The 27,495-nt window shown below is 53.9% G+C and overlaps 1 protein-coding gene across 1 annotated transcript; it reads right to left on the bottom strand.

The window, feature by feature from the left end:
- On the bottom strand, positions 1–26,222 carry TPRN (taperin). Its single transcript, XM_074974074.1, has 4 exons — positions 23,892–26,222; positions 3,091–3,268; positions 2,305–2,435; positions 1–1,729 (listed from the first exon to the last, which is right to left on the bottom strand). Exons 1-4 carry the CDS (start codon positions 26,220–26,222, stop codon positions 1,667–1,669), a joined length of 2,703 nt encoding a protein of 900 aa, XP_074830175.1. The 3' UTR covers positions 1–1,666.
- Between the last annotated feature and the right edge of the window lie 1,273 nt (positions 26,223–27,495).

Genomic DNA, 27,495 nt, shown 5'->3' with positions numbered 1-27,495 from the left:
GGAAGGACTGGGCTCCTCCAGCAAACCTGGCAAAGTGTCAGTGGAGCAGTTGAGTTTTCAGAAGTAGCAGTTCCCAGTTAGGTCATGAATGCCAGAGGGTACATAGACACACCCTCCCCTTCTGCTTTGTGTATGCTATTATCAAGGTAAGTGCAAGGTATACAAAAGATTTTCCATTGAGACACAATCACAGACAACTTGATTGGACACCGTCAGACAAACGAACAAACGCATCAGTAGATTTAAATCAGAACGACACGAGCTTGGTCCTTTGGAGGAGGTGGTGGGCTCAGATACCGCCCTCCCATCCACAATGCCCAAAGAGGCCAACTCTGTGCTGGCCACATTTCCTTTAATCCCAGGAGTACAAGTCACATTAGCAGCAATGTTCAGTTCACGAACATTGGTCTTTTACAGAGCGCACTATTCTGACCTTGAGTACAGTACTAGAGATGTGTCCACCAGCAGTGACAGAGCCTAGCAGACTGCATTGCATATTGGCTTGCATTACCAATTAGTGAAGGCGAATTATAGAAACCCCATAGAGAACAGCATATTTCTTGTTCAGGCCCCTGTGGAAGAAAGCAGAGAAATGGCCCTTTTGCACTTTGGAGCAGAGGCGTAAGAAAGGCCAGGTGCAGGTTTAACAGGGCAGTTCTCAATTCTGCGGCCTGCTCCGGGGCCAGGAGCACAGGCTCTGGACATGGCTTGGGCCCAGCAGTTGGCACTTGGGGTCAGAAGCCAACCACAGCCAGGTGGAGAACAGGCAAATCACAGCAGGAGTCACAGTGCTTAGAGCTGAGACACCAACAGCTGAACAAGGGAAGATCAAAGCTATCGCCAGTGCTTGGGAACTCTTTCAAGGGGCCAAGTCATGCAGGTCCAGCTGCCCATAGGGAGCAAACTAGCATTGTAGGCTGGGGACACTCCAGCTTTTATCGATCATTCTCCTACTGATCTGCAGCAGAGAACAATTTGCCCATTCTCCTACCACGCTTCGCCCCCAGTGTGCGTACCCTGCTTTCAGCCAACCAGGCCGACTCACTGGGCTCCACAACAGCTGCATATCAGGCCCAGAAACATGCTTGGGCTGGGACTTCGCTATTAATCTCCAGCAGCCTCCAAGCCGAACACCGAAGTGGCAGCAGTGGCTCCTGTTGCAACGCAGCTCCCAGACCACAGCTGCTTTCCTGGGTCCAACTGCTAACCTGATTCACAGACAACCCCGGAGATCCCTCAGGTGCTCACACAGCAGAGACTTTCAACCAGAGCTTCCCCACTGAGAAGAGAGTCTCCAAGCCTTTCTAGAGCCCACTCTGGGTGTGCCAAGGGGCTAGAGACTTGCTCTACTAAGTCATTCGCAGAAGTCTATTGGCAGCTGCTCTTGCAGAAGGAATGTGTAAGGCCGCAGGCAGAACATGTCAGCTACCTTGGAACTAGCAGGTGTCCCCCAGAATCCAGTGCAAATATTCTCCCGAAATACCCAGTGGCATCTAGTCCCCCTCAGGCAGCAGGGCCCGTGACAAAGTGGAGTGGCCGGGGCCAGCAGCCCATTTCTGTGGTGCTTCAGAAAGTCTCCATCCCACGAAGTGCATCCGAGGACGTTGAGAACAGAACACAGGAAAAGCTGCTCGGCAGGAGTGCTGCAGGTGGCATGGCCCAGGAGTCAGAAGTACAGGGCAGGCTCACTGCTGAAGTCGGAGAGGCCACTCTGATCGGCCGGGGTAAGCTACAGGAGAGAAGAGAGGAGCTGGGGAGTGGAAGCCTTGCGAGTCCTATGGCCAGGGGTGCCGATGCTTTGGGATGGCAGCGACTGATGGCCCTGCCCCATTTCTGTGCTGAACGTGCTTTATCAGTCCCCAGAGGAAGGCAGGCAAACTGGCAGCTGCATTAGTCTCCCCTATGCATACAGGCAGCGGGAGGCCACTGGCTGCAGCAGAAGCATCTGCTAGCCTGTCTGACCCTTGGCTCCGCTGTGGGCTCCCCGCTCCACAATGCCACGTGGCAGGATCTCCCCCTCTCCTCTGCACCCCAGCGCTAGGCCAGGAGCCGGACCACAGTAAGTGGGCTCAGGAAAGTACTGCTCTGAACCACGTCTGCTGATTGTGAGGTGCCCCCCCCCAGTCTCCCCCTCCTGGAAAGCAGAACCCTTCCTCCATGCCCCCCCCGCCCCCCAAAAAAAAGAAAAGAAAGAAAGGCTGTTCATCCTGCCTCTGCCTGCCCAGCACCGCCCCCACACACAGACTGGGCAAGCCGGGAGGGCACCGGACTCTGCACGCCCCCCACCTCGCTCTGAACGCTCACCGTGACCTGGTTCCCTGGGGCATTGGCCTCTTTCAGGGGGGGCCCGGCAGCACTGGCAGGCTGCTCCTCGTATTCCTGCTCCTGCCACCTGCTGAATTCTACGGCGTGCTTTGGAGTGTAGCTGGAGAAACCTGCACAGAGGAGACACAGACGCTTCAGAGCTACTGACCAGAGCAGGACTCCAGCAGCCAGCCAGCCGCTCCCCTCCCAAAAGGGGGATTTCCTCTGGGCCGCGTCACCCGCAGGGTCCAGCCCAGCCTCATGCACACAGGAAGAGGATTCACTGCCAGGCTCCTGTCAGGGGGTCATACAGGGGCTAGTGGAGGCCTGGGCTCCTAGGGTGGGGTCGAGCAGCTTCTGCCCTGGCTCTAGTGGCTGCAGCTGCCCCCTCTGCAGATATCCCTGCAGTTACACTCAGAGGGGGAGCCAGCAGGGCAAGCACTGACACTGCACAATCCACCGAGGGGGGCCATCTCAAGTGGGAGGAGCTTGGGATTCCCCTCCCCCTATTTGGGGCTTGTCCACATTAAATTCCTTTTAACGCCCACTTCTGCTCCGCTGCTCACAGGGAATTCAGGAGCCCTGCAGCCATTTGCCTATTCCTGTTCCCCAAATCTGCCTTGATCTGGGAGTGGGTCAGTTCTGCTGGGCTGGCTGCAGAGTGCCTATGCCAAGTGTGTGCTGCCTAAACCCTGGCAAGTCCCCAAGTGCCAGCACTCCCAGCTCAGCCCATCCGTAGGGCAGGTCTGGAGCGGGAACAGGTTGGCGACAGATTGCCCGGCTCACCTGAGCTGGGCACGTTGGCGTGCATGGTGCAGGTCGGGCGTGGAACGAACAGGGAAGAGGGCTTGTCCTCCTCATCGTCCTCCGCTTCTGAAGAAGACTCTTCCTCCTCCACCAGCGAGCTCTCAGAAGGGTACTCGAACGTGGTCTGCAGACTTGTCTCATTGAAAGAGATCTTCATCTGGAGAAGAGCAAGGAGAGTCATTGGGAACCAGGCCACCGAGCCACCATTACCCACCCCGGCTCAGCCAGGTTGCTGCCAGCTGCCAGCAAAGTACCAGGAGAGATGCTATGACTTTGCTCCTGCCTTAAGATGCACCTGCCCTACAAAGTGACCCCCGACTTGCTCACAGATCCAGCTTCACAGCACTATTTAAAGGGCAGACAGCAAACTGGAGCAGGACGTGCAGCCCAGAGCCCCCTCCCTGAGCCTCACGCTCTTAGCATGGGCTCCTTGCTTGTGAGGGTACCGCCAGGGAGGAAGCCCTCAGAGCAAGCCAGGCCCCAGAGCACCGAACAGGTTCTGGGTCAAACCCAGTCTTCCAATCCCAGCCAGAAGCAGAGGAAGCAGCATCACCTTCAGAGCTCCCTGCAAGGAGCATCCTTTCCCCCAACAGATCGCCAAGCATGGCTCTGGCGGCGGGGGCTCACACGCAGTGCACTACAGCAACCCAGTCATCTGGGACTCCCCCTCCATGGACACAGGGGAGCAGCCCCCCTGCTCCAAAAATCAGGAAGTGACTCCCCACCCACAGGGGGCTCAGCTCCCGTAGCACTGTGCCACCCCCAGCGCGCAACTACAGAGGGGCCTGAACTCCAGAGGGAGACACCAACAGCTCCCTCCACCCCTTCTCACGGCGACTGCCAGCACGATGAAAATGCACATCCAGGGCAATTCGCCACAGAAAAGCCTGAGACTTCAGAGCACAGGACCCTCGTCTCCGCCCAGGCACTCAACTGCCCCATCATGTGCAGGACCCATAGCAAGGCTGGGAAAGGACCCATCCACGAATATAACTACAGAGCCCCAGGGAGGCATCTGAGGCACCACAGGCCTATCCAACAGCAAGATGAGGAACTCCCTGGCTCTGCCAGCCCACTGAGTAATGGGGGAATGGCCAAATCCTTCACAATGAGAGCCCAAAAATGCCTTGCCTGGAGCCAGCAGGAATCTCCAAGGGAAGATTAGCAACTTCCTGCACAGGCCAAACTGCTGGCTAGAACCTAGAGAGACCCGCTGCAGGGCGGGCTCCCCAACATGCCCACAGGCATCTCTGGTCAGTTTCCCCAATGCTGTTCTGGATAGCAGAGGAAGCAAAGAGTCTGATCCAATTATCTCGGCTCCTGCTCCAAGCAGCAGTGACCGGAACTGTTCACAGGGAGGGGATCTCAAAAGACAGAGGCCAGGAAGCAGCAGAGATCCCTGCCCTAATCATAGCAGCCATGGGGGCAAGGAGGGGACCTTACTGCTAGCCTGTAAGAGCAGGCAATAGGCTGGCACCCCACTTTCCTCCCACGACACCAGCCTTGCCCTTCCTGTTTTTAGCCTGAGCCAGCATGAGACACCAGAGGCACCTGCATCTTCCCAGCAAGATCTGAGAACGGAGAAAGCACATTCCAGCTGTGGTGGCATGAGGGCCCACTCCATGGAGGGCAGGCTGCCCTATCCTTTGTGTGCTAGCGCGCCCAGCAGAGTCTCTTCCCCTTTGGAAGCTCTGTATTATATGTCTCTCTGGAAGCTCAGCAGGCACCAGCTGGCAGCCAGCTGATGGCAAGATTCCACCACCGCTCAGCACATTCCAGGCAAGCAGGGCACCACTTAGTGTCCAGACTCCAACTTGCCAGGAGACTGGTCACAAGGATGGGCTCCCTAGCTGTACTCAGATTTCTACGTTGAAGTGTTTTAATCACCTCTGTAGCTATTGGGGGGCAATGCCTCCCCCTCAGTTGCCTCCCCTCAGCCCAGAAGCAGCTCTGACATGGGCCGGGAGTGCCCCCAGCACCTGCTGCCCCTTCCCTGCTACAGCTGCTCAGCAGCGCCCCCACCAGCTCCTGGGGTTAGGGTAACCCCCTGGCTGCTCCATCAGCTGCTTCCCTGCTGGGCTGAGAGAGCCCCAGGGAGACCTGGGCAGGAGCTTGACTAGCTCTGCCTGAGCCTAGGGCAGCTTCCGGAACTGGATGGCTCCCTGCCCCCACGCAGCCCCTGGGAGAGGTGAGACCAACCAGCAGTTCCAGTTCCTGATTCTCTGCCCCAGCCCCAGGCAGAGCAGCCTGGGGGTTACCCTAACCTGCACCAGCTGGCATCAGTACCCTGGGGACCCCAATCCTGCTAGGGATAGTTGGAGCACAGCCTGCCACTGCCCCTTCTACTTCTGATGGGCCCCTCCCAACATGCCACCTGGACCCGGGGCTGTGGGAGCGGTGAGGTCAGAACCAAACACGCCAGTTCTTCGTCCATGGGGGAGCCCCCCCACCCCGCTCCGCACCACAGGAATCACAGGTGTTCCTGCTCTGACTGTGACCCCTTGGCCCTGGGGCTGACGGGAAAGGTGCTGAAGGAGAGGGGATGGCATTGCTGCACACAGAGTCTGGCATCATGTGGCTACTTAGGCTTGGTCCCTGTGCTCACCATCAACTTGCACCCAGCCTCCCCAGGCACAAACAGCAATTGCTAACAGGTGTGCAAAAGGAGGCCCTGAGCAGGGACCACATGGCCTCAGACTGGTGCATGGAGAAGGAGGGGGCTAGAATAAAACATGCCCTATTGACATGCAGCCAGTTATGACAAGCAGCAGTTTGGGAAGGGATGGGAACCTTCCTGCTTCCGGACTTGGCCAGCAGCAGGAGACTGACTAGATGGCCCAAGTAGATCCAGGATGGCACAGCGGGGTACCACAGTTCCCACACTGAGAGCTGTGCTCCAGAACAATCCTGCGTTGGCCTGGAGACAGGCATTTTCCATCCCACATTTGGGTTCAGTGATCTTAAGAAGCTCCGGAGCCCTATCCCACAATCCAGCTGTTCTGCACAGGCTACTTACAGAGCCAGTGAGTTAGCCAGTGTTGCTCCTGAATATGCCAGATCCCGAGGGGAGGAGAGGTGCCAGTCTCCAGCGGTTAACCTGGAGCTGACAAGGACAGAGGGACTCAGACTGTTGGACGGGGTAGACCCTGGAGGAAGGCAACTGAACAAATCCAATTATAATTCCATGTCAAAAGAACAGCTGGAGACAGACTAGCCAAACCACTTGTGCAAGACTGCAAGGTGCCCTAAGTGGCATAAAGAACTCAGAGAAGAGAGAAAACAGTGGCCAAAATGCCCACAGCTGCAGTACTCCTGGGACCGGGGGCTGTTCCTGGTGCACTTTCAGGAAGGGCATCATCTTGGGGGCACACCAGACATTAGGTGAGGAGCAGTAAGCAGCGCAGGGGGCAGAGAGGCTTCATGCGGAGGGCAGAACCCAGGGAGTAAGCGGAGAGCAGTAGAACAAGAAGATTTCCTGAGAAGTCTTGAGGCTGGGCAGGAGTGCCAGGCAGGACTGCCTGAGCTGGATACTAGGCTGACTGGTTCCCCTTCACCTCAGGTGGCAGGACTCTTTGGAGCTGAGCCCTAGCGACAGACAGGGATCGCTCTGCAAGATGAACAGTGCTGGCCAGCCTTACTACACTTGCCCTGCCACAGCTTCATTTGCGAGAACTGCTGAGATACAGGCCTATGGTGGGGCAGTCCTCAGAGATGGATTGGAGGGACACTGCTGTACTGGTGACTGAGTGGACACTCAAATCCTCCTGGAAGCAGATATTAGAGAGAACTATGGAGCTGGTGGCAATAGGGGCCCTTTACAATTAGGACCACGGAACAGTAGGGCTTGGAGAAAGCCTTATTAGGGTTCAGAAGGGTTACTGACCTAGGGGAAACAGCGGCCAGGAAGTGGAAGATGGGGTTGAGGGAATGCTAGGCACTCACTAGTACCGCTTTGCTGTCAGACTCATTGTACATATGTGCAAGCAGCGTGTCAGCCAGTGTCCGATATTCACCCTTAAGGACTAAGAGCAGAATGACTTCCCCAGGCACCTGCATTCACACCATAGGCTCCTGGGAGCCATTACCAGACTTGGGACTTTCCCATGTCGCAACTTGTCTCTGCTTCTGGCCAGCTGAGCAGCATTTTGGCAGCCAGGTGCAGCCCAGCTGCTTTGACCTTCCTCCAACACAGGGTGTTGAATTCCTGCCCACATGCTTGTTATGAAAGGTCAGTGAGCAGGACAAACTCCATGGGAAGTGTGGGCACAACACAGGTAGTCCCCCAGAAAGTCACGGGGGATAGGGGAGGTTAAGACTCAAGCTCACCTCTGTAGGCCACTCCATGTGCCACTAACCGGTTCTCACAGGCAGAGGCTGCGCGCCAAGCAGGTGGAATGAGCAAGCAGGAGTCTCTGGGACCCTGAAGAGAAGCAAAGAGTCGGGACGGGGTAGGAGTTCTCTATTGGCAATTGCAGTGTTCCAGCTGCTGCTCAAGGAAACAGGACTAAACAGATGAGAGCAAGAGACAACCCTGACCCGCTGTTACTGGTTTCTCCAAGAGGAGCCCTCTGCGCAGCTCTCCATTGTGGGTAGCACTCAGACAGTGCGGCCCCATACTGTGAGTACTAGCCAGGCTGGAGTGTGCAGTGTGCAGGCACCGACCAAGACTTGGTGCACAGAGCAGAGATTACACTAGTGTATAGTGCTGCGGGCCACTGGAATTTTACTGGGCCTTCTAAAGCAGACGCTGTAAGTCTATTTGCTAAACTGGGAGCTGCAGACAGGTATTGCCAAGAACAGTTTGATCTCTCCCCCCCCCCCAGCAGTGTTTAGCAATAAAGTTATCCTTCTGCAGTTTGCTCATGATGGTTACATTATGGCTAGAAAGAAAAAAGGGAGTGTCCGTGTAGGCTTATCTCAGAGCCTTACATCCCAAGGAAAGGTGGAACACGTGGGACTGGGGGGAGAACATCTCACTTCATAAGGTGTTCAAACAGCGATGCAGGAAACAGGTTCTAGATTGTGGAATCCCAATGCAAAGCCTCTAGTTAGCCTCTGCCTGGGATACGCAGGCTTCAGAAGGAAAGTCCAAAACTACCAGCAGCCAGTTTGCTTCAGACAATTTTATTCCCAGGGGCAAATGTACTCAGGGCTTAGCCTCAGGAGCTTACCAGTCTGCACATTTCAGCGGTGAACCCCCCGGTGCTGAAGCGCCATGAGCAGAAGAGAGCAGAATGATGCCCCACACCTGGTGTAGCTGACTCAAGTTCTACTCTTATATCTTAACTGCAGGTGCTGATGTCTCAATGTTTCATTCCACCAGTTGCTTTACCCAGACCTATGCCACAAACTCCACATCCTAGACAGAAACATGTCTGAGCATTAATGCTTCATCCAGGGATGGAAGCCATCCCCCACTGAGCAGTGAGAATGAGGCTCTCAGGGAGGCACACAGTGCTGGTAAGCCAGGTGATGTTTGTATCCATGGCAAGTAACCTGTTTACTTGCCAAGGTTTCCAAAGTACTGAGAACAGAGCACAGCCTGATCCCGGGGGGAGCAGGTTGTGCCTGCAGGCAGCATAACAGCCACACATGGATCCAACAACAATTTTTAATCTACGAAGAAATCCAGCCCCATAGTTTCGGGCAGTGCTGAATGGGTGAACGCACCAGAGTCCCAACCACACTTCAGTGTTCATTCTAGGCAGGGCGTGTCACAGCAGCCCTGCCCAAACCCCAGCTTTATGGTCTGCTCAGGCATTCGCCAGTCCCCCGCATGGGCTGCACAAAACGTAACATTCTGCAAATGGAATACATATCACAGCTCCATAAAGGAGTCTGAATCCAAGTCTAACCAGGGACAGCTAGTGGCTGCTCTGAAGCAGGCTAACACTTCAGGAGATAAAGATTCCCACCTCTGAAGAAGCTTTAGGGTTGTGTGGAAATAGAGTCAGCTAGTTTAAACCTGCTAGTCCAGGGATGGGGTGGAGGATGGGACATGTGTCTCCACAGGCAGGGAACCGCGATCCCTCACCTGTGCCGACAGTGCTGAGCAGTGGTGTAGCTGTGTCAGCCCCAGAATATTAGACTAGAGCTCCGCGGAAGCTGGTCTCTCACACCCACAGAAGTTGGTCCAATAAAAGATACTACCTCACCCACCTTGCCCAGTGCCAAGCAGGGCAGTGACTCAGTCTCACAAGCAGGTCTGAGGTGAGAGCTGTCAATTATCTCAGAACTGTGGCAGCAGGGGAGTGTATTCTGTTACCTGGGCTTTTTGCAGGGGAAGCAGTTTGGGGTCATCTGTCATGGAAAGTCCAGATACCACCATGATCCCAGTCCAGCCTTCTGCACCTATCCCCCTACTCGGCCCTCTCCTGCAGATTGACAGGGGCTCCAGACTGTTCAGCTGTGCAGTACAAACACAGCTGAAGGGGCAGGTACTGATCCAAATTCTCAGTTCCAGACTCTCCCACTTCAACACTTCGTCATCTCCTGCCAGCTGGAAGGCAATGCGTGACAGAGCAAGGGCAGGTGCCATACCCTAGATTGCAGCATCTCAGAACAGGCAGCTCTATATGTATGGGCATGTAACTACATGGGAGCCTTCACTGACACCAGCTAGCCATGCCACCTACTTACTCAACAGCTAGGGACAATGCAGTCCCATTGTGAATTGCACAGGAACCTGTGACAAAATGAGAATTTTCTGAAGTATCTGTAGGAATCCTAGGTGTGCCTCAGTTTCCCTCTGCACTTTGCATTGTGGAAAAAAAGTTTAAGTTTCCTGCTCAAACAGCGCAGCTCGCAGGCGGTCTGGGGTGTCACCTGGCTGTCTAGAGGGGATGAATACGGTCGCAAAACAACTGGCTGAAACTGACCCAGAATCAACAGAGCATCCAGCAAGACAAAAACCACCACCGAGTGAACCAGCCACACCTGACACCAGAAAACCCTGAGAAGACCGGCAAGGAAAACAGCAAGAGATGGAATCCATCACAGCTTGGCCGGCTCACCATGGCACTGGTTTGACCAGGGTGGACTATGGCTTAACCTCTGCCTCTCTGTGCCGCGGAAGGACTGTCACATTATGTAGCCAGGTGACTAACAAATGGTTACCTTGGTTTTGAAAAGGCTGCCTGTGTCATGGTAAAAGCTCCCTGAGAGCACTGCACCTGGAAGGAGCACACTACAAGCCTCCAGCAGGAGCCCAGTTGGGCTGGATTCGCCACAGAGAGAGGGATCGCTGGTGCCGAAGGCCCGGACTTGGAGACCCTAGGCCTACCCCTGTGGAAGTGCCTGGGTTCTGGGAACCCAGCGTACTAAACGGGTCACTCTCAAGAGACTGGTTATGGGGCTCAGCATAGACCAGACCCTGGGACTCCATGACATATGCCAAGAAGGTTTTCATGCAGACTAGAGACATTGAGGTTGGTCCTCCCAGGGTTACTTGACAGAAGGTGTCAGGGAGGTTATGTTATGTGACAGGTGATGATCCAAGTATGGTGATTATAGAGCAGCTAAGCGCTGGTAGAACCTCATCTATGGAAGCTTGGAACAGCCTTGGAGAAGCTGGGAGTTTACATCCCTGGCAGCAGCCCTGCGGTAGCAGGGCATTTGCAGTGGTCCCAGGAGAGCCATCCAGATTATGGCCCTCCACCTTCTTGGAAAGAGGAGTTTTGCCCAACTAGAAGGGGGAATCTAAGAATGGCTGTCACAAGATTAAAACCCTTCCAATTTAAAACAAAGATGACAGGACAGATGGTTCAATCTCATTCTAGATTTAAAAAGCAGGCTCCGTGTCTTAGCTGGTAGAAGCCCATAGTAATGTGTGGATAGAAGAGCCTGGAACCGGTTCTGCCATCACAGGGTACAGATTACACCACTAGGACTGCATCTCCAGCAGCCGCTTTAGGTCCCTGTAAGGGCTCTTCCTGGATTATTTTGCCAGTACCACTGGGCAACAAGCATTTTCCTGTCATCCTCTTTGCTGAGGCAGGAAAGGTGAGAGTGTGAAGTTAGTTACTCCTTGCTAGACTACTATGATGTCATCCCAGAAGAGTCTGTCAAGAGCAAGTTCTGTTCAGTAACTAACACTCTTTTGCCCCATCAGTTGAGAGTCAGTGTTTCTACCTGCACAAAGTAACCCCAAGATTTACACTGGCTAGCACGCCAGGGAGCGCTGGGCTGCTGGCAGAGGAGAGTCTCTGTAGGATCAGACACCAATTCCCATGCCATGCTGCTCAACAAGAGAATCTCCCCTTACAAAGCCAAGCCACAAAGCTGCTTGGTGTAATCCATACACTGAAGCACATGGCAGATGGGAGGAAGGAACCCGGACTCGAAATATTAAACTTCACGTAAGAGAAGATACAGGGAAGAGAGTTTCAAATTCCTGGTGAGAAGAGACCGTGCAAGGAGAGAGGCATCAAGGGCATCAGGAAGCAGAGGTCTGTCAGAACTCAGCACTCTCTCAATATCAGCCCAAGCTGTGTTCCAACAGGCTCACAGCTCCACTGGGCAAGTGGAGTTTGTTACTTGTGCGCGGCAGCGTGGCTATTCATCAAGCCTCAGGAGAATGACTATGCTCCCGGGCAGATCTGCAGGAAGGAAACTGGACTAGTCTTCGGCAGCTGAGTCAGTAACTTACCCGTTTAATGCAAATAATGTCTACAAGTTGCACAAACATCTCCCTTCTCCACTTCCAAACAACAGATCTCATCCAAATACAGAGAGAGCAGGATAGAGCGAACTGCTACCCTGGCCCGGAGCCTGTCCACACATGGAGTTATTCTGGAATAACTATGGCACTGTAACTTCACACCCTACGTTAATCCAAATGAACTTTCAAGTGCGGACAAGCCCCAAGATGCTTGATGCCATAGACAGGCCTGAAATGGAGATCTCTGTACAGCTAAAGAAGGATCCTGGCTTGTGGACCAGTCTGAGGTACTCCCTGTGTGCCGGGCTGATCGATATGAGGAATAACACAACCATGAGGCAGACCACCCCAAAGGGCTCCTTTACAGCGAAGGAGACTTTAAGAGGGTCACCATTCTGACCTTTAATCTACAGATGAACCGGAGCCTTCTGAGACCTAGAATGGAATAGAGGCCTCCTGTGTTCTAGGAAATACTGGGAATAGAATCCCCTTCCTATACTGGAGAGGAGCTTCTCCTAGTGTCCAGAACTAAAGGAGATAGGTGCCTGTCTCAGCATTTTGAAAGAGGGTTCCCTCAAAAAAAAAAAAAAAGGGGGTGGGGGCTTAGAGTGCGTCATGAATGGAATAACCTCACTGGAGAGTTTCCAGAAGTGATATGTTGGATGTTTGTTCTACAAAGAAACAAAAAGATGCTTCCCTAATGGGGAAGCCAATGAGTCTCCCAAGTTGCACTGGAAGCTCCCAGGTGTGTCCTCAGACCTGCTGCTTCAACTACGAGCCGTACAGTTTTCTTAGTGTTTGCTTAGGAAATCTGTCTCAGAACAGAACCTTTGAGAGGTATCGCTCAGATGGCTGCAGGCTAATACTGCTCGGCTTTCGGACAAGAGGATGGCGCTCTCCTGTAGCATGCCCAATACAAATCAAAAGGACAGAGAGCAGACCAGGAATCTCATTGATTCAATCTGTCTTCATCTTTACCCAGGATCTCCCCAAAGACACACAGTACGGCTGCTAAAGGTTTCACTGCTCCAGGAACAGCTAGCCACACACCCACGGCCCAGGGATTATACTGCAGTTTAGCGGCATGTCTTCATCCCACTGCACAGGAGCAGGAACTTGGTTTTTATAAGAGTCGTTTTTCAATAGGTCAGTGTTCACCCTGCCGCATTTGCAGAGGCTGACCAGCAGCAACACACTGGAGCTAGCTGCAGACTAAGAGACAGCCCTGCAGCAGTTACATTCAGGTTTTCTTTGCTGACATAAGAGCTATGGGTTTTGTTGAACCTCTGCCTTTGTTTCCTACATGCGCAGATGGCAAGGAAGAGGTTCCTACTTGCTGGCACTCATGCCAATGCAGGGTTCTGAGCGCACTGGGGAGGGCTGTTACCAGGGACTAGAGAGAAAGACAGTCAAATGGAGCACTTGAGGAAGGAGGCATGCCAACCTCTTCCAATAGCAAGAGGGTCTGATCCAGCCCAGGGATTAAGGAGACAGATCAGAGATATTTTTAAATGTAATCCAGCAGCACCAGGGCCTTTCAGTCCCCACTCGAAGCCAGCTCTTGCCTCAGGGTCTTGCTGAGCCATGGTGAGCATCACAAGTTGCCCAAGCAAAAGAGAAGCCTCCTGTTTGTGTAACAGCTCCTTGCAGGGCAGGCAGTTGGCAGAGAGAAGGGGCTTGTGGGCAGATGCGGGGTAATAGCCCTTCGAGAATGCAGACAGTCATCTTAATTGCTCTGTACTAGAGGAGCCCTTTTCCCGGGGCTACAGTAACCCTCCCTCCGGCAGAGGGGGGCTACTATACCAACACACCCCCTTTCCTTTCCTCTCCGTGCTCCAAGCCAACGAAGGCAGAACGCACCGCTCCCACTGTGCTCCAGGCCCAAGAGCCACGGGCTGGCTGTGGTTTGCAGCATGGTGCCTGTTTCATGAACTCTCCCTTCTCTCACATCACAACCTAGGAACAGCAGCATTAGAGCAGAGCGGGCAGTGCGGCTGCTCCTGCAAAAAGGCATCTGGCTCACAACTGACTAAGAGGGCCGAGGTGCGGGAGGTAATAATTTTTATGGGTGAGAGAGAAGCTTTCGAGCTACACAGAGCACTTCTTTGGGTCTGGGAAAAGCACTCAGAGGGTATGTCTACACTGCAATTACACACCCACAGCTGGTGTTACTGGCTAAGATGACCGAGATCAGCAAATCGGGAGTCTGCCCACCTGGGACTGGATCTCTCCTGAAACCGGACTTTGACCACAGAGCCCATTCATCACTCTGCTTTACAACCCACTTCACACCCTGGTGTGTATTACAGCCTTGACCCTGCAGGCAGTAGGCGTGTTCTTCCCAGCAGCAATAGGAACCTTAGTCAGTTGTACTGGTGCCTGCAAGGCAGCAGAGCAATGGTAGGAATCCATTCCTGGGCAGCCGCACTATGCTAAGGTCACATTTCATATCACCCTGTGAGGCTCCATCATGCAGATGGGATCGTGTACACTAGGGCTGGAGGGAACAATTTGCCAACACAGCTACCAACTGTTCAGCTCCATTGGCATTATAAGCTGCAGGAAGGACTCCAGGAGGCCACCAGTATTTTAAGGACCATGTCATGTAACTCTGCTAAGAGCAGGTCTGTACAACGCTGCTTCGAGGTTTGTGGCTGCCAGCACCTGGCCTGCATGACAGCTCCAGCATGTCCCACCAATTCAATTCTGCTGGGGATACCTGGTAGGGCAGCGGTTCTCAAACTTCATTGCACCACAACCCCCTTCTGATAACAAAAATTACTACACAGCCCCAGGAGAGGGGACCGGAGCCGAAACTTGCCCAACCCCATTGCCCTGGGTGGGAGGGCCCAAGCCTAAGCCCTGCTGCCCATGCAGCGGAGCTTGGGCTTTGGCCCCAGCAAGTCTAATGCCAGCCCTGGTGACCCCATTAAAAACCCACTTTGGTGGCCCAACCCACAGTTTGAGAACCGCTGTGGTAGAGCAACTGAAGGGCAGACTGACTGTCGAAGCACCATTGTGCAGACCTGCTCTGAGCAGGGTTACATAGCATGGTCCTCAAAATACTTGTTCCTCATTCCATGAAGGGGAACATTTTAATCCTAAATGGACATTTGCATTCCACATTTTAAGCAGCGCAGTGACATTAGAAAATGCAGCAGGTTGGAATGTGGCATGCATGTCTGCAGGGAGACGGACTATCTCCAAGAAGAGCCTTTCACAAGCAGCAGTAGGAAAGCAGAGGGTTTAGATGGTTTCAAATCTAAAGGATCTCACTTCTGTATCCGTACATGGCTGCAGCTCAACCAACGCCGCAAGCTCCACACTATGAAAAACAGAACAAGTCACACCAATGCTGGGACCACTGCTGGCTCTCCAGCCATTCCGAGTCCTGCTCATCACTTACCAATCCTCAGATGGCCTGGTGCATAGTTAGAGACAGGCTCTCCAGCAGTACCCCCAAGGACTGGATGCTCACTGGGGACCAGACACCTCCTAAGACTCAGGGTGCAGCTCCAGAGCTGGAGACACAAACCTCCAAATACATAGTTCTACACCACGACCTACAGGCAGCCTCACAGCCAGAGGAAAAAGGAAGTCTTCAAAACAAGACTAACATCTCCCTCCCACAGAGGCCTCCCCCTTTGTTAAGCAGCTTGCAATCCTTGCTGTCAGCTAGCACAGACATGACAGACAACGATCAGGTGCTTGAGAGAAACCTAGATTCGTATCTTGGCTTTGGCGGATGACCAGCCTCAGAGAGAGATTGGGTCACATGAGCTCACTGGGGATAGGTATTACCCCACCATCTCCTAGGCATTTGATATCCAATATCCCTCCCTTCCCTACAAAGCCCAGAGGATCCACATCCTGCAGCGAAGCCCAGCTCTCCTTCCTGAAGTTGCCGTTCTTTGAACGGCCTGCTATTCTGTTTAGGTCCTTGTACCACTTCTAGGCTCGTGGCGTATGAGACACCCTATGCTGAAAGGACAAGCCATCTGTTAAGGACAGGAGAACACCCCCAGCCTGCCAGAATAATCAAATTAGTTAATTCCTCTCTCAGCACACACAGCCTGCTCCTCACCACAGCATCTCACAGGCGAGCTGGTTGTATGAACAGATAGCCCGACTTGTGGGTTCAGATGGAATATACTTGCCACATTGCACTTTGCTAGACTGCATCCTAAAGCCAGAAAGGCTCAAGCAGAGCCAAGTGTGGTTGAAACATCCAACTCTAAAATCATTTGCTATACTTTGGAACTACCTGGGTAAGGCCTAAAGGACCCTTGCACAGGAACAGGAAACAACTCAGATGTGCCAGACCCTGCACCTATGTGGCACCCAAAACACCACATGTTATTGTAAGATCATCTCAGCCTCAGCCTTTATTTCAGGGGAACAAGCTCTATGGAATCAGGAGAAGAAAAACAGAACCGCAGATAAACAAGCCCCCAGGTGAATTTCTCTTGCCCCTTCTCTCACCCCAGGTCTGGGGCAGGAAGAGAAAGGGTGGCCCTGGTCCAGTCATCTAATTCTCAGCTGAGCACTGCACTATGCCATCTTTGGGTATGGATGACAGCGTGGCAACAAGGAAGGGTACTCCGTCTCCCATCAGCCAGCAAGTAGAATGAGATCAGCTAATCACAAAATGCCTGTAAAATACGTCAGAGCAGGAAACAGGCTGTTGAGATTCTATGCATTCTGCAGAGATATGGCTGTATCTGCACATTCCACAGTGGGCACAGTAATGCAGGCCCTATTCTTACTGTTTCAATATTACTCATTAAACTAAGCATAACACTAAACAAACAGCTCCATCAGATTTTATGGCGAACACACGGAAGGGCACGTTTACCATGAAAATATATTACTTCCAAGTCAGAGAGAGGTTCCTCTCCTGTAGAAGGACTTTTCCCACACAAACCATTCACTAGAAAAGCAGAATTTCACTGTGATCAAGTTTACTGTAAGTTGTTAAAAGGGAAGTCACTTTACCTGCATTCCTGGAAACCATGTCCAGGCCTGGTGCTCATTACTTATAGTTAAGGCTGTGAGTCTCACTGAAGTCACGGATTCTGTGACTTTCTGTGACTTTTGCAGCAGCTGGTCCTGGCTTAGGGGCTGCCTGGCTCAGGTAGCCCCTAGGCCAGCAGCAGCAGTTTGGGTGTGAGCGAGAGGGGGCTCAGGGCTAGGAGTTGGGAGGCACTTACCTCGGGGTGGGGGGCTCCCTGGCTCCCACTGGCATGGCCCTGCAGCTCCTAGGCAGAGAGGCATGGGGGTGCCTGCAGGCCCTGCCCCTGCAGCTCCCTTGACTGTGGTTCCCAGCCAACGGGAGCTGTGCAGCCAGTACTTGTGGAGCCCCCTGGCCCCTCCGCCGCCTAGGAGCTGCAGGGACACCGAGAGCCCCTGCCAGCCCCGCCAACCCTCTCCCCGCCCCCCAGCACCAGTGGGGGGCCCAGGCCACTGCCCGCCTCCCTCCCCCAGCACCCACAGTGTTCCGGGGCACCTCCCACAGCAGTCACAGCGCCCCCAGACCGTCCCCCGCAGAGCACCCGCAGCCCCCCGCCCAAGTTTTAATTAGGAGTACATAGTAAAAAAAGTCATGGACAGGTCATGGGCCGTGTATTTTTGTTTACTGCCCGTGACCTGTCCATGATTTTTACTAAAAATACCCATGACTAAAATGTAGCCTTAGTTATAGTGTGTTCATAAACGGGAAAGTGTGCTAAGAGCTACAATAATGATTCAAGATCCACAAGACAATGAGAGGCTTAGAGAGCTCAAGATCTAAGATCGGACCAAGAGGCAATTTGATCAGTCTGTAAGTTCCTACAAAGGGAGAAGATATGATATTGGACATGCAAACATGCATACGCATGGTGCCAAGGAATGCTTACCACAGACACCAGTGAACACAGTGCAGATCTATGAAGTGTTCAAAGCACTACAGGGAGCAGAAGGAGAAGGCGCACGCTAGGCATGGAACCAAACTACTGCCAAGAAAGGGACTCTCTTGAAAAAACCTGTCCTCTAAACCAGTGTTTCCCAAACGAGGGATGCCGCTTGTTCAGGGAAAGGCCCTGGTGAGCCGGGCCGGTTTGTTTACCTGCCGTGTCCGCAGGTTTGGCCGATCGCAGCTCCCACTGGCCGCCGTTCGCTGCTCCAGGCCAATGGGGGCTGCGGGAAGCGGCGCAGGCCGAGTGACATCTCCTGCTGCTGATTGCTCAGTTCCTCTCCCCGCTCAGGCCTCTCTCCTCGTACACAATGCCACCCTTCTTGCACCAGCCCCCAAGTTAACTCCGGTTGACTCCTATGTAGCTGTGTGGCTTCCAGAAGCAGAAGCTAAGCTGGTTCTTTCTGTTTATTTCCTACTGCTTTTACAGGCCTCCAGTCCATGAAAAGCCAGGACACCTGAAGCAGCAGCAAGAACCAAGAAAATACAGCTCTCCATAGCCCATGGTGAGGAAGCCACTGGTACAGAAGGTGCTGAGATGCACTCTCCCCCTGTAATATACTGCCAAAGCCGAGATCAGAGGTGCTGTGCTCCTTCAATATAAATGAGAAGAAGCTGCTGGTAGGGGCTCAAATTTTGGAACTTGCAGCACCCACAGCCTGGATTTGTTAACCTCCTGGGCACAGCACAAAGCACATTTTCTCCCCTTCCCTGGTAAGGAGGGTGAGCGCTCAGGTGGATCTAGCTACGTCCAGTCCTTTGTCAATGTTTTTGAGTGGCACCGAGGAATGGAGCTTAGGCATCTGAAGAAATAAATTGTTCTTCCACAAACTGCAAGTGAAAGTTGACAAAACTGTCTTGTGAGCAACCTCCTCACTGGTAAGTTAGCAGCAGAGACGGAGGTTTGCTCTTGTTCAGATACACTGCTAGTTTGTAGTCATCAAAAGCAAAGAGACAAAACTCACTGATAGTTAGACTGTCAAAAGCAGAAACCTCCAAGATATAGACACCACATACATTCATAGGAACACAGGAATGACCAGTCCAGATCAGTGCTCTGTCCAGCCCTGTACCCAGTCTGAAAGTGGCTAGCAGCACATGCTTCAGAGGAAGGTGTAAAAGACCCCCCGGGGGTGGAGGGGGTATAGCTTGATATAGCTTGTCCACAGGGAAAATTTCCAGTATTGGTTAGCTTACGTCAGATACTGTTTAGCTTATGTCACGAAGCAGGAGAGTTTATAGCATTAAAGTTATCTCTGGAGGTTCTCATTATCCATATAAGTACCCAGTCCTTTCCAAATCCTTGTACACTCTTTGTTTCGATACCATATTGTGGTAGTGAGTTCCACAAGCTAGCTATGTATTATGAAATTTATTTCCTGGTATACATTTATTCCCTTTCAATTTCACCAAATATATTTGTTCTTGTATTAGGAAAGGGTAAACTGGAGTGCCTGATTGACCTTCTCTCTTATGCTTTGTTTTATGTCCCTTTCATGACCCCTTTATTCTTCTCCTTTTCAGTCCCAGTCTTGTCATAAGTCTCTCTAGGCCTCATCAATTTTATCACCATCTCTGATGCACCCACCCCATCCTCTAATTCAGGGGTTCTCAAACTGGGGGTCATGACCCCTCAGGGCAAGGGTAGTCAATTATTTTTTGTCAAGATCCAAATTTCTTGGTCAAGGTATAGGCAAGGTGCAGACTCTAGAGAAAATAATAATTATAACAAGTAAATAAAAAGATTTTGGGGTCTGTCTACTAAAACATTTGCAGCAGGGTGATCTGAACCAAGTGTAAGCTTACTTTGCTGAAGACATTCCACATAAGGGCATATTATTGACTTCTGAGAATATTACAGTGCCTTCAGGTACCATTTTCTATCATGTTCTGTACATCAACTAGTTTGCTTTTTTGACTGCCACTGTACATTAAGCAGAGATCTTCATTGAGCTCTCTCTCTCAGGTTCTTTATTTAGACTCTAGCTCTGTATCTGAGTAGTTCAGGTTATTCCCTCCAGCACGTGTTACTTTGCACTCATCAACAGTGAGTTTCATGTCATCCTGCTGTCCATTCATCTAACTTTGTTAGGTCCTACGTCTTCTATAAACTGATAAGTTTGTGCCACTGTATGCTGTCCAGGACAATGAACATTAAACAGTGAAAAATACCAAAGCTGCTGTACTCTCTAGCTAATTTTCCACATTCAATTCATCCAATTCAGAAGTTTCCTCAAGATTACACCTGCTTGGACCACCCTGTGGACTATTTCCCTCAAAATCTGCGTTAGGGTTAGAGGTTTAGCAAGCGAGATGTATTCCTACTGTAATTCCCACTTTGGTTTGGTAAAGACAAAAGCTATTTGGTAGCATGTTTCAAACCTAGAAGTCAGTGACATTATAAGCGCTTCACTACTAGGCAATACAACAATGTATTTTAGCATTAGATGCTGTAACAATTCAAGCCTGCTCCTCTGTCTAGACCAGTGGTTCCCAAACTGGGGTTTGTGAACTCCTGGGGGTTCACAAAATGTTACAGGGGGTTCTCGGGGAAAAATTCCCTAATGGTGGACAGAGCTATGGGACCCCGGGGCAGCACCGGGCCAGCAGCCAGGAGCCCCTGGACTTGCAAGAGCTAAGCAGATCAAAGCAAGCCTATCTATCACACTGAGGAGATTTAAACTTCAAGACTCCTTATAAGAAATAAAAAGGGAGGTGGATATTTTTTGCTGTTTTTAAAATTAAATAGGCAGCTAGTATTGATTTAAAAATCATGAAGAACTTTAAGCTTTGTTGTAACGTGCGTTGTTTGCCTGGAATGCTCAAGACCTGAATGCTTGTGTAGGAGGAACTCTGAGTTGGCTTCTTAAATCCCTCCACGCTGTTTCACAGCTGATACTCCTTGATGAAACCTAGGAGCTTTGTCTTATAACAGGCTTATTCAAAGTGATACAAGCTACGAAAGTGAGATCTTGGAAGAGTGTTGACGTTTACATAACGTAATACAAATATTGTAATGATAAATAATTAATAATAGTGTGTAATAAGCATGTCATAAAAACAAATTCTATATTTCCAAGGTCCCTGCTTTTATAATTTATACTCAGGTAAAGGAGAAAATCCCTGGAAATATTCATTTTTAGGAAGGGGTTCGCAAGATTTCACATTTTAGTGAAAGAGGTTCACAGGTTGTTAAAGTTTGGGAACCAAAGCTCTAGACCGGGGTGGGCAAACTACAGCCTGCGGGCCGGATCCGGCCCCTCAGGGCTTTGGATCCGGCCCGCGGGATTGCCCCCCGTGGTGCCGCAGACTCCGCGCCACTCTCAGAAGCAGCCAGCACCACGTACCTGGGTCCGGGGGCGGGCAGAGGGCTCCAAGCATTGCCCTTGCCTCCAGGCACCGCCCCCCACTGCTCCCATTGGCCAGGAATGGGGAACCGCAGCCAATGGGAGCTTGGGGGAAATACCTGAAGGCATGGCAAGGCCCGCCCACAGAGCCCTGTGTCCTCCCCTCCCCCAGGGGCCACACAGGGACAGGGTTCCAGCCGCTTCCCGGAGTGGCACAGGGCTGGGGCCAGGGCAGGCAGGGAGCCTGCCCTGGCGTGCGCCGCTGCCACCCCGGAGCCGCTTTAGGTAAGTGGCACCAGGCCAGAGCCCAAACCTCTTCTGTACCCTGCGCCCCCCAACTCTGCGCCCCAACCCCCTCCCCTGAGCCCCCTCCTGCGCCCCAACCCCCTCCTCTGCCCCAATCACTTGGGAAACCCGTTCCTACACACCGCACCCCCATACCCCACACTCCCTCCTGCACCTCAACTCCCTGCCCCAGCCCTGTATACATTTTCCCTACCCAGATGTGGCCCTCGGCCCAAAAAGTTTGCCCACTCCTGGTCTAGAGCATTATATCAATATAACTATCCCTGTGACATGATTCTGAATCCCAGCCCCACAAGGGCAAAGTCAGCTCCCAACTAGTAAAAAGATCTGGCAGTCACTATGTCTTTCAAAGCCATTTGACAGCAGTCCAGGCTGGCATATGTATTTCTTGGAGGTATTCAGAACTGTATGTAGATTGCATCCTAAACAGAAGGCACGGGGGTCTAACCTCAAAAGGAATTAAGAGGGTGCTGACATCCCACATGCTCTGCCTAGTGGTGTGGCCATACTAATCCCTGAGCCACTAACAAGACCTCATTAACTCAGACAAGAAGCCAAGTTTATGTCACCTCATTAGAGCCGCAACTGGTAGTGAGCACAGTGAGGGAAGCGCGGTGCTATAGTGCACATTAGATACAGCATGCAGCGCTGGAAAAAAGTTAGGTTCAACCCACCTCGCTATCTGACCCTTCACTTTCTACTTGTTCCTGTGAATGTTCTTAATTCGTTTGGTTTAAAAGGCATCTGAAATGCAGCCTGACTGGGAAAAGTGACTGTAGCACACCCCAAGGGCTGTCTCCCGTTCTGAGGATGTACATAATGAAACCTACTGACCGCTATTCCTACCTACATGCCTCCAGCTTTCACCCTGACCACACCACACGATCCATCGTCTACAGCCAAGCTCTGCGATACAACCGCATTTGCTCCAACCCCTCAGACAGAGACAAACACCTACAAGATCTCTATCAAGCATTCTTACAACTACAATACCCACCTGCGGAAGTGAAGAAACAGATTGATAGAGCCAGAAGAGTTCCCAGAAGTCACCTACTACAGGACAGGCCTAACAAAGAAAATAACAGAACGCCACTAGCCGTCACCTTCAGCCCCCAACTAAAACCCCTCCAACGCATTATTAAGGATCTACAACCTATCCTGAAGGATGACCCAACACTCTCACAAATCTTGGGAGAAAGGCCAGTCCTTGCCTACAGACAGCCCCCCAACCTGAAGCGAATACTCACCAACAACCACATACCACACAACAGAACCACTAACCCAGGAACCTATCCTTGCAACAAAGCCCGTTGCCAACTGTGCCCACATATCTATTCAGGGAACACCATCACAGGGCCTAACAACATCAGCCACACTATCAGAGGCTCGTTCACCTGCACATCCACCAATGTGATATATGCCATCATGTGCCAGCAATGCCCCTCTGCCATGTACATTGGTCAAACTGGACAGTCTCTACGTAAAAGAATAAATGGACACAAATCAGATGTTAAGAATTATAACATTCATAAACCAGTCGGAGAACACTTCAATCTCTCTGGTCACGCAATCACAGACATGAGGGTCGCTATCTTAAAGCAAAAAAACTTCAAATCCAGACTCCAGCGAGAAACTGCTGAATTGGAATTCATTTGCAAATTGGATACTATTAATTTGGGCTTGAATAGAGACTGGGAGTGGCTAAGTCATTATGCAAGGTAGCCTATCTCCCCTTGTTTTTTTCCTACAAACACCCCCCCCCCCCCCCCAAGACGTTCTGGTTAAACTTGGATTATTGCTGTGCACATTGTAAGATGAGCTATTGCCAGCAGGAGAGTGAGTTTGTGTGTGTGGTTTTTGGAGGGGTGTGTGTGGGGGGGGGGGGGGGGTGGTGAGAAAACCTGGATTAGTGCTGGAAATGACCCACCTTGATTATCATGCGCATTATAAAGAGAGGTTTCAAAGAGGGATGGGCTATTACCAGCAGGAGAGTGAGTTTGTATGTGTGTCTGTGTGTGTGTGGGGGAGGGGGGAAGGGTGAGAAAACCTGGATTTGTGCTGGAAATGGCCTTCCTTGATGATCACTTTAGATAAGCTGTTAGCAGCAGGACAGTGGGGTGGGAGGAAGTTTTGTTTCATGGTCTCTGTGTGTATATAATGTCTTCTGCAGTTTCCACGATATGCTATGCATCCGATGAAGTGAGCTGTAGCTCACGAAAGCTCATGCTCAAATAAACTGGTTAGTCTCTAAGGTGCCACAAGTACTCCTTTTCTTTTTTCTTTTTACGAATACAGACTAACACGGCTGTTACTCTGAAACCTGTCATAATGAAACAGAACCCTTCTCAGTCTCCCAAGGGCTGTGCTGGCTTCACAGGAGCAGAAGCCGTTACCACTTCTATTGCCTTCCTACCACACACACAGCAGCTGGGACCATGAGCCGGATACACAGGGGGGAAGGCATGGAGTCACTTTTCCGAGCAAAGCCACCCTCCAAGCACTCCCGTCAGGTTACCTTTTTGCGGCGAGAGCCCATCTTGCTCATGCAGGACCTCTCCAGGGACAGGTAGCCGCCAATCACCTCGATCTCATTCACAGTGGGGTAGCGCTTTTTAAGCAGTGGCCCAAGATCCAGTTGGGGCGCACCAGGGCTCCCCAAGGTTTTGCCCTTGCTTCTGCTTTCCTCATTGTCTTCCTCTTCCGATTGCTGGGCTTTGCTGGCTCCACTGTCGACCTCCACCCCAGAGCAGGGTGGCTTCCTTTTGGGCACTATGGTGAACGTATTGCCGCTTCTCTGCTGGAAGGCGGAGGAGGCAGGGTGGGGTATGTACAGGGGTATAGCAGAAGTCTCCATTCCCAGGTCTGAGGTAGCTTCTTGGGGCTGCTCTGAGTCCTTCAGTCCTGCCGCTGGGCCCATCTCCTGGGGCAGGTCCCCAGTGTCCAGCTCCACAATATCATCATCAATGTAAGTCACAGGCACCAAGAGCTCTTGAGGGGCCTGTGGGGGGGTTATGGGCTCCCCCTGCTGCTCACGCTGAGGCTTCAAGGGTGACATGGCCCCTGCAGACTCTGTCAGACGCTGCCCCCCGCCGCGGCGGGGCACAAAGAGGAAGGAGTTCCGTGAGTTCAGGCGCAGATTGGCCAGTGCCTGCGCTTGGAGATCATGGGCAGGGATGGTGGCCAGGTCTGGCTTGGGGGCTGGGCAGATCTCAAAGGAGCCCCCGTCCCTGAGGACAGATGCAGAGAGCGGCTGGAGAGGGCTGGGGGTGGCACTGGATTGGGATGGCTGGATCTCTTCGCTCCTCTCCGGCTTTGGCCTTGTGTTGTCTCTGGCAAGGGAAACGCTTGGCGATGGCTCCGGAGGCACCTTAACACAGGGGCTCCTGCCCCCTGGGCTGGCACTGTGCTCCAAGGGGCCGTTGGTGAGTGGGGCACAGCTGCTTGGACGGAGACCCCGGGGAGTGACAGTGAAGGAGTTGGAGCTGATCTTGTGCAGGAAGCCATAGGCCTGGGAGATGCCCAGGGAGCCCGGGACTGGCTGGGGGGCAACAGGACTGACTGGGGAGCCCGGGACCCGCCGGTTTGGAGGGCTGGCTGGGAGGACTGGGGCCGGCCGGGGGGCAACAGGGCTGACCGGGACCAGCTGGGGGGCAACAGGGCTGACTGGGGAGCCCAGGGCCCGCCAGTTTGGAGGGCTGGCTGCGAGGACTGGGACCGGCTGGGGGGCATCAGGGCTGACTGGGGAGCCCGGGACCCGCCGGTTTGGAGGGCTGGCTGGGAGGACCGGGACCGGCTGGGGGGCAACAGGGCTGACCGGGACCGGCTGGGGGGCAACAGGGCTGACCGGGGAGCCCGGGGCCCGCCGGTTTGGAGGGCTAGCTGGGAGGACTGGGGCAGGCCGGGGGGCAGCAGGGTTGACCGGGACCGGCTGGGGGGCAACAGGGCTGACTGGGGAGCCCGGGGCCTGCCGGTTTGGAGGGCTGGCTGGGAGGACTGGGACCGGCCTGGGGGCAACAGGGCTGACCGGGGACCCCGGGAGCGGGAGTGGCCGGGGGACGGCGGCGCTGACCGGGGAGCCCGGGACCCGCCGGTTTGGAGGGATGGCCACGGGGACCGGGACCCGCTGTGGGGCTGCGGTGCTGACCGCGGAGCCCGGGACCGGTGCCGGCCGGGCTGGAGGGCTGACGGGGGAGTTTGGCACCGCAACTAGCGGGCCGGGCTCTGCGTCCCTGCTCCGGCGCCGCCGGCCCCGCGGCCACTGGTCAAACTTCTGCAGCAGGCGGCTGACCCGGCCGGCCTGGCCGGGCTCGGTCGGCTCGTAGACGAAGACCTGGGCGGCGCGGATCTCGGTGAGCGCCGAGCCCTTGCGGGCCAGCAGGTCCCGGAGCGGGTCGCGGCCCCGCGGCGAGGCGGCAGGCAGCGGGTCGCGGGCGCCCTCCCCGGCCGTGAAGCAGGCGGCGTCGGCGTCGGGCTGGGACTCGATGATGAGGATGTTGTCGGCGCGGATGGTGCGGATGCCGGGCACGGCGCTGTACAGCTCCAGCAGCTCCTGCAGCGGCCGCCCCGCGCCCCGCCGCGCGCCCCCGGGCAGCCCCTGCCGCAGCCGCCGCCGCTCGCTCTCCAGCCGCATGAAGGGGTTCTCGCGCAGCGGGCCCAGGCTGTCGGCCAGCACCAGCCGCTCCTGCGGGGGCGCCGGGCCCGCCCGGCCCCCGCCGCCCGGCTCCGGCTCCGGCTCCGGCTCCCCGCCCGCGGGCGGCCCCGCCAGCTTGGCCCGCTTCCGCTCCAGGATCTCCCGCTTCCACAGGGGCAGCGCCGGCCCGCCAGGCGCGGAGAGCGGCGGCTCCATCGTGCCAGCGGTGCGGGGCAGCACTGCCAGGCACCGCGCGACCCGCCGGCCGCCTCCCCGCCTGCGGCCCCGCCCTCTGCCCGCCCATTGGACAGCGGCGGCGGCACCGCCCCCTCGCGCCCGAGCGACTCCGCCCATTGGGCAGCACTTCCGTCACGGCGAGGCCGGCCATTGGGCTGCCAGTTCCGGGTGAGAGGCGTGTCTTGGAGGGCGGGGCGGGGCGGGGCAGGGCAGGTGCGCGGCGCCGGGTGGGGTTCGGGTCTGGAGCCACGCCCCCCCCGCCCCCGGTCTGGCGGCCGCGCTCACTGTGTGCACGGCAGGGGGCGCTGCCCACTCCAACCGGGCTCCGCTGCCAGGCTCCTCCGGCGCGGGGCCGTGTGCCCGGAGCGCGGCTCGCCCCGGCAGGGGGAGCCCCCGGGGCGGCGGGCAACGTACGGAAAGGCTCCCTAGCCGCCCCCTCCGGGGGGTGCCGGGCTGCTGCGACCCCGCGGGCTGCAGCCGGCCGGCCGCCCTGTAGCTACGGGTCCGCTTTCCTGCGCCGGGCGCTGTTGCCCGCCAGGAAATAGCCTCCAGCGAGGGGAGTTTTTGCTGAGCAGGGAAACATGAAGAAGGTCAGACCCACCCGGCCAGCGAGTGTCCCTTTAGCCGGGGGGCAGAGAGTTCTAGGCTGGCCACAGCCCGATGGTAGAGGCTGGTATAAGGGCAAAAAAATCCTGCTGCCAGAATAGCTGAATTCACTCGCTAGGCTGTACCGGGGCAATGGCCCTTTTTTGCCAGCCCGAGATGCCTGGCCGCTCGGAGGCATTCCCGGGGTAGCTGTACTGGTATAGAGAGCTTTTCTGACGAGTGCAGGGGCTCTCAGTCGGGGAACGTGTAGCCCTGCGGGGACGCAGAGGTCTTTCGGGGGGTACATCCACTCAACTAGACGTTTCCCTAGTTTTACAGCAGGCTACATAAAAAGCACTGGCGAAGTCAGTGCAAACTCACGTTTCGTACAATGACTTGGTTATACTGCTCTGTGTACTTACACGCTGAAAGGTGAGTACAATGTTTATATTCCAATGGATTTATAATTCTATGGAAAAATGAGAAAGTCAGCAATTGTCCAGTAACAGTGGGGCTGTGACCCTTATGTATTTTTATGTCTGATTTTGTAAGCAAGTAGATTTTAAGTGAGGTAAAACTTGGGGGTCCGCAAGACAAATCAGCCTCCTGAGAGGGGAGAGCCGCTGCTCTAGGCTCAGAGTCCTAATGATTCTTATTTACTGGAGAG

Source organism: Natator depressus, chromosome 16 (genome assembly GCF_965152275.1).
Source record: "Natator depressus isolate rNatDep1 chromosome 16, rNatDep2.hap1, whole genome shotgun sequence".
In the NCBI taxonomy this organism is placed as follows: Eukaryota; Metazoa; Chordata; order Testudines; family Cheloniidae; genus Natator; species Natator depressus.
This window is presented reverse-complemented; position numbering and strand designations above follow the sequence as displayed.

Bases quoted from the DNA above. Each gene is read 5' to 3' on its own strand.
- TPRN (XM_074974074.1), bottom strand. From the start codon at position 26,222: ATGGAGCCGCCGCTCTCCGCGCCTGGCGGGCCGGCGCTGCCCCTGTGG. The intron at 2,436-3,090 runs GTGAGCCGGGCA...TCCTCTGTGCAG, and splicing joins CGCCAACGTGCCCAGCTCAG to GTTTCTCCAGCTACACTCCA. The intron at 1,730-2,304 runs GTGAGCGTTCAG...TCTCTCCTGTAG, and splicing joins CCCCAGGGAACCAGGTCACG to CTTACCCCGGCCGATCAGAG.